The 12,057-nt window shown below is 45.7% G+C and overlaps 1 protein-coding gene across 4 annotated transcripts; it reads right to left on the bottom strand.

Moving 5' to 3' along the window:
• Nucleotides 1-231: 231 nt before the first annotated feature.
• Nucleotides 232-11,360, bottom strand: polk (polymerase (DNA directed) kappa). Of its 4 annotated transcripts, none has more exons than XM_068311723.1 (15): nt 11,248-11,360; nt 10,928-11,072; nt 10,497-10,616; nt 10,221-10,373; nt 9,622-9,753; nt 9,369-9,519; nt 5,642-5,854; nt 5,215-5,339; nt 4,328-4,494; nt 4,201-4,233; nt 4,011-4,107; nt 3,061-3,232; nt 1,897-2,928; nt 904-952; nt 232-760 (listed from the first exon to the last, which is right to left on the bottom strand). In XM_068311723.1, exons 2-15 carry the CDS (start codon nt 11,054-11,056, stop codon nt 679-681), a joined length of 2,655 nt encoding a protein of 884 aa, XP_068167824.1. In that variant the 5' UTR covers nt 11,057-11,072; nt 11,248-11,360; the 3' UTR covers nt 232-678. The 4 variants fall into 4 exon arrangements, with proteins under 4 accessions (XP_068167824.1, XP_068167823.1, XP_068167826.1 ...); XM_068311722.1 differs by having other exon boundaries at nt 11,221-11,337; XM_068311725.1 differs by having other exon boundaries at nt 11,258-11,337.
• Nucleotides 11,361-12,057: the final 697 nt, after the last annotated feature.

Here is a 12,057-nt window from a genome sequence, read left to right as displayed (position 1 = left end):
AATAGCCAGGTGCAAACATTTTTTGCTCCTCCCACTGTGCTTGTTCACTTGAAACATGTTTTTCCTCATCAGATTCAGGACATAAAGTAACACTAGTTGCACACACACCTCAACTCACGCCAATTCTGTGTGGGTTCCAAAGGCTGGTGAGTAACTGCTTTAACACCACAATTCAACAAAAAAGTCATTTATTTCAAAGATTCTCTGATACTTATATTATTATTTCGACAAAAGAAAAAAACACAATAAATACAAATGGAATTCAGTAAAAATACCTTCATGAAGATAAGTTAAAAAAAGTATTGGCACTTCAGCATGTATTAAATACCCCGACTATTTCATTTGAATAACCTTAATCACAGAAGATAAGCAATGAAATGGGAATAGAACATAATTTAAATGTCATGAATTCAACAGTAAAACAACAATTTGCTTTTATCATCATCTTTCTCTGTATTCTGCTGTACAGCTCATAAAAAACAATAATGCATAAAAATGGAAAATCTCAAATCAGAGATCCTGAGTGCATACGTCTGAAGGAAACCCTGAATGTTTGAGTCGATAACACGACTACAGGAGAGGAGAGATGTTTTTTTTTTTTTTTTTTTTCGGTTTTAATTCTTCTAGAATACTCCTTGGTTCCTTCATGCGTGGTTGGACCTTCTGCATGCATGACTGTCATCTGAAGAATTTGTCAATGGTGTTGCAAGAACCAAGGCCTCTGGACTTCTTAGAGGGAGGAGAGGAAGGCGAGTTCCATCTAAGTTATACAACCAACACAAATTGAAATACACAAGCATTTTTAATGAATAAAAACACTACTTGATAACACAATTTTGAATTCATATTCAGACCACAGGAAAATGTTATGTTTAGCTATAGTCTGCATTCAAGAGGTCTCACCTTTTGGTTTTGCCTTTGCCTGCTTGTGTCGGTAAGGGCCGCTCCTGGTCTGTAAACAGAATGGACACTCGTGAAAGTGGAACGAAAGAAAACTCCATTATGTCTTCTCTGGGGGGAAAAATGACATCCACTGAGGAGGAACACAATTGTATCACCTCCTCAAGGATATAAGAGTGCAATTTGTGACTGAGGACATTTTAAGAGGAAACCGGGGCGCAGTTCATTGTAGGAAATGAATAGGTGAGGAAGTAATTTAACCATTTCTGAGACAAGGGCAAAGGAAGGCCCCCCAGGCTGAAATGAGATGTGTTTTCCTCTTGTGGGAATCAATACAAACTTTTCACACAATGTGACCATCAGTAAATTACAAGGTCAAAGGCCACCAACACCTGCGTAAATGGACATTCTGTTAGCTAGAAAGATAACATGGACATTACTTCAGGATCTCATCTGTTATGAACAGAGTTAGATACATTCACTCGGTTTAATGAATGAAGTTTGTTATTTTACATAAAATCAGGGTTCTGTGGACAGTGGACAATGAGATGAGGGGTTTTTTTTCCATGTAGGAAACACTGAGAGACCTGGAGACAGGCACCCAGATACACAGGAATTGAAATGTAGAATTAAAGCTACTATTATATAGATTTTTAGACTTCAATGAATGAAATGACAATGTGAAAGGAAATGCTTATATGGAATTTATATTAATCATCACTGCTTGGATCATTTGGCTCACTTTGGCCATCTTTAGTTACCCAAGCAGGTAGATTTTTCAGCATAAAAAGTTCATACAACCAAAAGTTCTATCCAATACGATGAGCAAAAAAGGAAGTAAAAAAAAGTCTTACATTCATTATTATTGAGATAGAATTGATTAAAAAATCATTGTGTTCTGTTAACAGCTATTCCAGGTTGAATGAAGAAGTGTGGAGCTAAAGTTTATATAATAAGGGGATGTGCTGATCAAACCCGTTCGATACTCCCACCCACCTGAAGCCTTCGTGTTTGTTAGTGAAGGTGGTTTTTTTGGAGATGTTTTTCCCCCCAGCTCATGAAGAACGTCCTGGTTCAGGCAGACGTCCACGTGGTGGTTGAAGACAACTAGGTCATCTGTGTTCTGAGTCAGCTGACATATTGGGCAGACGAGGACAGGTCCTTTATCATTGCAGGGTTGACGCCGTTGTGATGTCACCGTTTTCTCGTTACCACTGATCAACACAGCAGTTTCGATTGAATCCATTTTCGAATTTAATTCTTGAGGGTAAACTGTGCTTGATTTAAAATCTTCACTGGTATCTGACTTCTGCTTTTCAACCTTACTTTCTCCCCTCTGCTTGTCCGACACATCAATTTCTTGATGGCCATTCTCAAGGTCCTCCGAGTCTGTGTCAGAAGCTGTGCTTTGGTTTGGTTTTCTCCAGCCATCGCTTAGACACAAGTCTATGTGTCTGTTGAAGACATTCAAGTCAGTCGTCCCCACCTGCCTGAAACACACCGGACAGGTGAGGCTCTCTACCACTGTCCCACCACATCCTGATGTGGAAGCGCGGGCCTCGACAGAGGAAACGCAATTATTTTCTGACAGGTCTATTTTACTTTCAAGGGCTCTTATTGCTGACTCTACGCACTTTTCAGAATGTTGGCCTGGAGAAGTCAACACAGAGACATTCTGCTCATGTTCCTCCACTTCTGCACCAGCATTCGCTGCCTGAAGCTGCAATCTTTTGGCATGTGCCCTTTGGAAGAAAGACTGTCGGGGTTCTACACCGGTCTGATTTCCTTCTGACGCCTCTTTCCTCCAAACAGAAAGTTCTTTTTGTCTCTGACACACATGCATCGAGGGAGGACAAGTAAGAGGCAAGCTGTTAAGGGACTGACTGGAGAGATTCTCTTTCTCAAACTTTTGATGCATTACTTGGGAGGAGTCTCGAGAGGGTGCCTTGGATGGCTGAAGGAATCCGATGATGCTCTTCTGCAGGGGCTTTTTGTCATCCAAACTAACAAAAGCTGAGATCCTGACACCTATGAACACAAGAAACAAATTATCTGAAGTAAGCCTAAAAGGATTACAACTGTGTTATCATTTCTGCAAGCAATATGTCACAGATTACAATTATCAATTGATATGTCAGTTATAATACTGAATCTAATTACCCATGAGCCTCAGTCGGAGTGGTTGGGGGCTCTCATTGTCTGTTTCTGTTTTCAGCAGTTCTTTGGCAACAGCAAAGATCTCATCTGCTGTAGTAACAGCATACGGCAGCGTCAGCGCTCTGGTTTTCACCTCAAAGTTCACATTCTTCAGCTTTAGTGTTACCGTTTTACCCTTTGGGGGAAGAAAAACATTCGATCATATCAGGGAAACAGTTAAGACCATTCCTGTCAACTAACAACTAAATAACCATAAGCATAATCGATTACATTCTATGATGATGTATATATAGAAGGGCCATAAATAGAAGGTAGAAATCTGTGTAATCTGTCACGTCACTGTTTGATTTGTCTAGATCCATTATGTGAGAAACACACCACGAAGAGCTTTCATAGTAATGTGATCATCTCCCAGGGAGACATTTCCAGGGCTGATAGAAGCCCCTGCTGTCTCCTTAATGGCCCTCCATTTCCTCCAGCTATCAGGGCCACATCAGGACCCTGGCAGGGGGTGATGGCCGTTCTAAGCCATCCACTTCCTTTTCCATCTACTCCCAAGGGAACGAGCAGGGTGAGGAAATTGTATGAGATTCGGTTTGTAGTTTGGGTGATACTGGGAAGGCCAAGAATAAGATTGTGTTGTTGTTTTTTTCCCCAGACTATAAAAACTCTTTTCTCTTAATGCATTGTTGTGGTGGTGTTTATTTTTGTTCCAATGTCCTTAATGCTTGTGTTATTTAACTTCTGTTTGCTCACTTTTAGGCACACGTCATGTTAGTACACACACAAGGTTTTAAAATGCAAACTAAAGTTATGCAACACATCCCCGAATACAGCTGAGGCAACCACATTAAGTAACTAAAAAGCATGTGTTTAAGATAGCATTCATGTTCCTCAAACATACAGAAAGCATATTCAGGTTTATAGATAATAAAGCAACCCTCATTTACAACCTTAAGCTCCTCCTTCTCCATGCATTCTGCTAAGTCTTCACAGAGCTCCCTGCATACAGACAGCTGCTCCTCAGCTTTACTCAGCTCTTTAAATGTCCTGTTCAGAAGTGGAGGGAAGTAAAATGAAGGACAATGAAAAACGGTATATTCAATTCAGTCTGTATCTACTTACGCCTTATTAAAACCTTACCTTTCTGTGCTCATGCTTTTCCTTTCTTCATGTCTGTATAAAAACAAATATAGAGTTATCTCTTCTGTCTAGACCGGTCTGTTCTAAATCATTTGTGTTTAGTTTAACTAAACAGACAGTGAGGTACCTCGGTATATACGTGGAACCCAGACCCAGGGAAACCTGCATGAAATGATGCCAGGTTGTCTCAGAGAACAGTAACGACAGCAGTGCCATCTTCTGGCCAAGATGAGAACAGAGAGTGATGTCCAGGGCATTGAGCATCTTCTCACTCACCTTCCCGATACCAGAAACCTGGAGGTGGGGGGGGGTACAAACCCAATTCTCAAATCAGTATCCAGTATCTTTAAATTCTGTCACAGATTTTCTTTAAGGGCTCTACAACATTATTAGTTATTTGATAACACATATGGGCGGCACAGTGGCGCAGTAAGTAGCGCTGTCGCCTCACAACACGGCGGTTCAGGGTTCGAGCCCCATAAGCATGTGCTTCAGGTTAATTGGCCAGTCCCAAATTGCCCGTAGGAGTGTGTGTGTGTGTGTGTGTGTGTGTGTGTGTGTGTGTGTGTGTGTGTGTGTGTGTGTGTGTGTGTGTGTGCATGGTTGTCTGTCTTTGTGTGTAGCTCCGCGGTACACTGGCGTTGTGCCTAGAATATCCCCCGCCTCACACCCTATGCCAGCTGAAATAGGCTCCAGCTCCCCGTGACCCGCTATGGCGGATAAAGCGGCAGAAAATGAATGAATGAATGAACATGTCAAATTTCAATAATAATATTATTCCCATGACAGACCAACTTGCTTGCTCATGTGGGACATGTCGGGCTCTATTAGGACAGGTCTTTCCCTGCTCTAACTTGTTGTCATGATCTGGTACTATACAAATAAAAGTGAACTGAATTCAATTGAAATACACTCAACGACCCTGTTACACGCACAGCTGGTAAGTGGCTGAAAACAAGACGATTGATGGACAGATACACCCCATAATTGTAACTAAGCTTAATTATACTGTACTTTGCGAACTGGCAGATCCTGGATGAACTCCATCACTGCCTCTCTTGTGGACAGGAGTCGGTATTGGCCGTTGGGCTTGTTCTTGTCACTGCACACCTTGGCCAGCATCATGTTTGGAGCAATTCCTAGAAGAGGAAATAGTACAATTTGTTAAATCTTGTCTGCAAATGAGTGGCTGCGGAAGAAAAAATCAGTTGTATGTCTCAGGAAACTTTCATTACTGTTTGTCAGTTGTGTATCTGAAAAGAATAAATTATCATACTTAAAGATTTAATTTAATTTAATTTAAACGAGTACAGCATTTACCTTCATCTATGTTCACAATAATTTTTCTGTGACGCTAAAATAAAAAAGCAATATTTTTATAAAAGCAAATTCTGAAAAACCCCAGTTTATAATCAGTGACACCTGCAGTGACACCCTTCACCTGCACTGGCAGTCAGCATGGTCTTCTGCTCAATGCGAAATCGCATTTCTTCCACGGCCTCTTCGACAGACTTCCCAAATACCTTGAACCCACCACCAACAGTGTTGACTCCTTCAGAGCCAAGCAAGCTGAGAGACGAATTTGGACTGTCGTCAAACAGAAGTGGAGAGAGGTCTTTCTTGTCTGCCGCTGCTTCCTCAGTACGCTCTTTTTCTTCACAGAAAAAAAAAACAATTTCAGAAGATAATCACCTGATCACCCTTCCTTGAGTGGTCACCTTATCGTGGTGGAGGGGTTTGTGTGTCCCAATGATCCTAGGAGCTAAGTTGTCTGGGGCTTTCTGCCCCTGGTAGGGTCACCCATGGCAAACAGGTCCTAGGTGAGGGACCAGACAAAGTACTGCTCAAAGACCCCATATGATGACAAAAAACATTGACACACGTTTTCCCTTGCCCGGATGCGGGTCACCGGGGCCCCCCTCTGGAGCCAGGCCTGGAGGTGGGGCTCGAAGGCGAGCGCCTGGTGGCCGGGCCTGCACCCATGGGGCCCGGTCGGGCGCAGCCCGAAAGGACAACGTGGGTCCCTCTTCCCATGGGCTCACCACCTGTGGGAGGAGCCATAGGGGTCGGGTGCATTGTGATCTGGGCGGTGGCCGAAGGCAGGGACCTTGGCGATCCGATCCCCGGCTACAGAAGCTGGCTCTTGGGACGTGGAATGTCACCTCTCTGGCAGGGAAGGAGCCTGAGCTGGTGTGTGAGGTTGAGAAGTTCCGACTAGATATAGTCGGGCTCACCTCCACACACGGCTTGGGCTCTGGTACCAGTCCTCTCCAGAGGGGTTGGACTCTCTTCCACTCTGGAGTTGCCCATGGTGAGAGACGCCGAGCAGGTGTGGGTATACTTATAGCCCCCCAGCTTGGCGCCTATACATTGGGGTTCACCCCGGTGGATGAGAGGGTAGCCTCCCTCCGCCTTCGGGTGGGGGGCCGGGTCCTGACTGTTGTTTGTGCGTATGCACCAAACAGCAGTTCAGAGTATCCACCCTTTTTGGAGTCCTTGGAGGGGGTGCTGGAGAGCGCTCCCACTGGGGACTCCATCGTTCTGCTGGGGGACTTCAATGCTCACGTGGGCAATGACAGTGAGACCTGGAAGGGTGTGATTGGGAGGAACGGCCCCCCCGATCAGAACCCGAGCGGTGTTCAGTTATTGGACTTCTGTGCTTGTCACGGACTGTCCATAACGAACACCATGTTCAGACATAAGGGTGTCCATATGTGCACTTGGCACCAGGACACCCTAGGCCGCAGTTCGATGATCGACTTTGTGGTCGTGTCATCGGACTTGCGGCCGCATGTCTTGGACACTCGGGTGAAGAGAGGGGCGGAGCTGTCAACCGATCACCACCTGGTGGTGTGTTGGCTCCGATGGTGGGGGAAGATGCCGGTCCGACCTGGCAGACCCAAACGTATTGTGAGGGTCTGCTGGGAACGCCTGGCGGAATCCCCTGTCAGAAGGAATTTCAACTCCCACCTCCGGCAGAACTTCACTCACGTTCCGGGGGAGGCGGGGGACATTGAGTCTGAGTGGACCATGTTCCGCGCCTCCATTGTCGAGGCGGCCGACCGCAGCTGCGGCCGTAAGGGGGTCGGTGCCTGTCGTGGCGGCAACCCCAGAACCCGTTGGTGGACATCAGCGGTAAGGGATGCCGTCAAGCTGAAGAAGGAGTCCTATCGGGCCTTTTTGGCCTGTGGGACTCCTGAAGCAGCTGATAGGTACCGGCAGGCCAAGCGGAATGCGGCTTTGGTGGTTGCTGAGGCAAAAACCCGGGCGTGGGAGGAGTTCGGTGAGGCCTTGGAGGACGACTTCAAGACGGCTTCGAAGAGATTCTGGTCCACCATCAGGCGTCTCGGGAGGGGGAAGCAGTGCAGCATCCACACTGTATATAGTGGGGATGGGGAGCTGCTGACCTCAACTCGGGACGTTGTGACTCGGTGGGGAGAATACTTCGAAGACCTCCTCAATCCCGCAGACACGCCTTCCCATGAGGAAGCAGAGTCTGGGTTCTCTGAGGCGGGCTCTCCTATCTCTGGGGTTGAGGTCGCCGAGGTAGTTAAAAAGCTCCTCGGCGGCAGGGCCCCGGGGGTGGATGAGATCCGCCCGGAGTTCCTAAAGGCTCTGGATGTTGTGGGGCTGTCCTGGTTGACACGCCTCTGCAACATCGCGTGGACTTCGGGGACAGTGCCTCTGGATTGGCAGACTGGGGTGGTGGTCCCCCTTTTTAAGAAGGGGGACAGGAGGGTGTGCTCCAACTACAGGGGCATCACACTCCTCAGCCTCCCTGGTAAGGTCTATTCAGGGGTTCTGGAGAGGAGGGTCCGTCGGGAAGTCGAATCTCGGATTCAGGAGGAGCAGTGTGGTTTTCGTCCTGGCCGTGGAACAGTGGACCAGCTCTACACCCTCCGCAGGGTCCTAGAGGGGGCATGGGAGTTCGCCCAACCAGTCTACATGTGTTTTGTGGACTTGGAGAAGGCGTTCGACCGTGTTCCTCGGGGGGTTCTGTGGGGGGTGCTTCGGGAGTATGGGGTACCGGACCCCTTGATAAGGGCTGTTCGGTCCCTGTATGACCAATGTCAGAGTTTGGTCCGCGTTGCCGGCAGTAAGTCGGATTCGTTTCCAGTGAGGGTTGGACTCCGCCAAGGCTGCCCTTTGTCACCGATTCTGTTCATAACTTTTATGGACAGAATTTCTAGGCGCAGCCAAGGCGTTGAGGGTGTTCGGTTTGGTGGCCTCAGTATCGCGTCTCTGCTTTTTGCAGACGATGTGGTGCTGTTGGCTTCATCAAGCCGTGATCTCCAACTCTCACTGGAACGGTTCGCAGCCGAGTGTGAAGCGGTTGGGATGAGAATCAGCACCTCCAAATCTGAGACCATGGTCCTCAGTCGGAAAAGGGTGGAGTGCCCTCTCCAGGTTGGGGATGAGATCCTGCCCCAAGTGGAGGAGTTCAAGTATCTTGGGGTCTCGTTCACGAGTGAGGGTACAATGGAACGGGAGATCGACAGGCGGATCGGTGCAGCGTCTGCAGTGATGCGGACTCTGTATCGGTCTGTCGTGGTGAAGAAGGAGCTGAGCCGAAAGGCAAAGCTCTCGATTTACCGGTCGATCTACGTTCCTACCCTCACCTATGGTCACGAGCTGTGGGTCGTGACCGAAAGAACGAGATCCCGGATACAAGCGGCCGAAATGAGTTTCCTCCGTAGGGTGTCCGGACTCTCCCTTAGAGATAGGGTGAGGAGTTCGGCCATCCGGGAGGGACTCAGAGTCGAGCCGCTGCTCCTCCGCATCGAGAGGAGCCAGATGAGGTGGCTCGGGCATCTGGTTAGGATGCCTCCTGGACGCCTCCCTGGTGAGGTGTTCCGGGCACGTCCTACCGGGAGGAGGCCCCGGGGACGACCCAGGACACGCTGGAGAGACTATGTCTCCCGGCTGGCCTGGGAACGCCTTGGGATTCTCCCGGAGGAGCTGGATGAAGTGGCTAGGGAGAGGGAAGTCTGGGCTTCCCTGCTTAAGCTGCTGCCCCCGCGACCCGACCCCGGATAAGCGGAAGAGAATGGATGGATGGATGGATCACCTGATTCTCTGTTTCCTGTCATGTTTTCATATCTGCAGTAGTTGCGCAAAAGTTACAGCCATCATTCCCATCTCTACATTTCCGTACAATTAACACCTGCCTTTAGCAGCATTGCTGATGCGGTAGTAATATGTTCGTGATGAATCTTGCCAGTGTTGCCTCTGTTCCAAGTGGTCTGTAAAATCCAGATAGGCTTCATCCAGGCTCATTGGCTGGAAATGAGGATCGTAGTCAGCAAAAATATCCCGTATCTAAGAGAGAGATAAAAATTCAGGAGCACTGGTAAGTTTTAACAAGAAGCAATAAAAGAGCTGAACAGTTCTTGCAACAGTTTGTTTTGCCATCACCCTTACCTCACCACTCACAGCTCTGTATTTATCAAAGTTGGTTGGAACAATGACTAAGTTAGGGCAGAGTTTCTTTGCGATGAAGCCAGGCATGGCGGCTCGAACACCATACTTCCTGGCATGATAGTTAGACGTTGACTGAAAAAGCAATGATGAGATCTAAATGAAACACTTTGATTTGAATTCCACATAAAAATATGAATTGCATGAATGCATTCATGTAATCCTGACAAGGGTTTATGTTCCAATGTTTCGACATTGCAGTAATATACTGTGCAAATCAATTGCCAAGTCAAGAATTTACTAATCTGTAGTATATTATGTTTACAGTTATAACAGAAAGTTTTATACCCAGAATAGTTAGTTTGCCTTTTACGGTTTAAAGAATTTGATAAATGTTCTCTACATATCTACCAAATGCATCATTCATTCATCGTCTTATCCACTTCTTCAACCAACACAGACACAGAGAGAACATACAAACTCCACACAGAAAGGACTTGAACCCAAAGCATGGGTTCAATACCGTGCTGCCAGCAAATGCATTACTTAACAATAATACTACTACGACATAAAATTTTCCAGGGTTGTCCATTTTAACCCACCAGCATGCTCATGGATCCTACTGCCATGGGTTTCTCTTTCAACTCAGGACAGTCTCTCATCTCCACCGCAGCGTAAAAAGCATCCATGTCCACATGTACAATGACCCGGCTTAGATCACGACCCCTCTCCAATTCACTGACCGTCTGGTCCACCTGACCACATAGATTTGATTAGAAACAGTTGAAAGGTAGCCCTTTCCTTTTGAAGTGCATCCCATTTGAATGAATGTGTTATTGAGTGAGCTCTTATGATGACTGCCATCCTTTCATATTTACCTGAGCTTGTGCTTTGTTCAACTGTTGTTCTGTAATCTGAGCCTTTTGTAGCATAAGCTTTTCAATACGCTGGTTCACCTGTTGCTCTCTTTTCAGCTCATTCTCATAAAACCTAGATCCCTGAAGGGAAACAACATGGGTAATAATGAGTTCATAAATATCAGATTCTGAAGCCATACTTTAATAACAAGTTACAAGTGAACAACAGAAGGTTTATATAATATTCCAGTGAGAATATAAGGCTTTTCAGGTTGACAGAAGGCAGCAATAGCTAATCTCACATTTCCTACAGTATTTTTCTTACCATTATTATAATAGTATAGAAAATTAAGTGGAAGTGGAATCTGCTGTGTATATGTATTAATGGATGATTTCTGGTAATGCACACAAAACTAAGGGACAGTCTGCTGCTTTTGATTGACGGTCCCTACCTTGGACGACTCCATGATGATCTTGTTGATCTTTTCCCTGTCGAGACCCTCCATGCCAGCCTTGTTGTCATTGAGGGCCATTCTGGACAGAAAGCCTTCTGCTTTACTCGACTCAGCCTGATTCTCCATTCCAAGCAATTGACCCCTGAAAGACAAGCAGTAGTCCAGTACAGTATAACCTTACCGTGTCCACGGATCCATTTATAAGGGTAAATAAACCTGTAATATACTAGTAGCTGTGAATCAGACTTTCTATTTACCTTCTCGGATTAAATAATCACGAATTAACTCACTCTATCACTGCAAACGGGAACAATCACCTCAAATCACCTTTACTGCGCTGTCTTGGCTGTTGACATGTTTTGAAACAGTGACGAAATTAAATTTTGGCGGTACTTCCGCGTTCTAGCACAACTGCTAGAATGGGCGGGGCTTATTCTTCTTCTGTGATTAATGACGTGTTCTGGAATCATTGTTCCTTGCCTTACTGCCACCTCCTGGATCATGTTGTCTCTCCATCAAATTTACGTTCCATTACTGAAAGCAGTATCTTTCATAACAATAAGTGGCAATTCTTTTCATCTTTTCTCAATCCTAATTCATAAAATACTATTCATTTAGAATTTTGTTGAATCCATTTTCCTTATTATCCTTGTAAAATTGCTCCTTCTGGCCTATATTGCCCAGATTAGTATTACCAAGTCACTCCAAACAAAACCTCGTGAGACAAACTATTCTGTCCATTGCGCTACCATTTGATTACCTGGCAATTCCTCTGTCAATCTATTCAAATAATAATTTTAAATATCTCAACATTCTACACTTAGACTGCAGGAACTCCTCCTGCTTCTGGATCCTTTAACACTTCAATAAAATAAGAATACTGTATGCCAGCTGAAGTTATGCCTTTCATTGCAATGACGTTAATTGTCATGTTTAGAAGTCCATCTTCTGCCTTGACCTCTAGTAATTCTAAATAAATTTTAGGACCCACTAAATCCACAATGAAATGGAGGATCATACAAATGCAGGGCAAAAACCTGTTCTTTAAGTCCTTGCCATCAGTTCCAGTTCCATTCCAATTAAAACCACACCTCTTCCCTCATGTAATCAAGTCACCAGTTTTGTTG

Source organism: Antennarius striatus, chromosome 3, assembly GCF_040054535.1.
Source record: "Antennarius striatus isolate MH-2024 chromosome 3, ASM4005453v1, whole genome shotgun sequence".
NCBI classification, from domain to species: Eukaryota; Metazoa; Chordata; class Actinopteri; order Lophiiformes; family Antennariidae; genus Antennarius; species Antennarius striatus.
This window is presented reverse-complemented; position numbering and strand designations above follow the sequence as displayed.

Bases quoted from the DNA above. Each gene is read 5' to 3' on its own strand.
- polk (XM_068311723.1), bottom strand. From the start codon at position 11,056: ATGGAGAATCAGGCTGAGTCGAGTAAAGCAGAAGGCTTTCTGTCCAGA. The intron at 9,754-10,220 runs GTGGGTTAAAAT...TTGCTTTTTCAG, and splicing joins TAGGATCCATGAGCATGCTG to TCAACGTCTAACTATCATGC. The intron at 4,108-4,200 runs GTAAGGTTTTAA...ACTTCTGAACAG, and splicing joins AAAAGCATGAGCACAGAAAG to GACATTTAAAGAGCTGAGTA.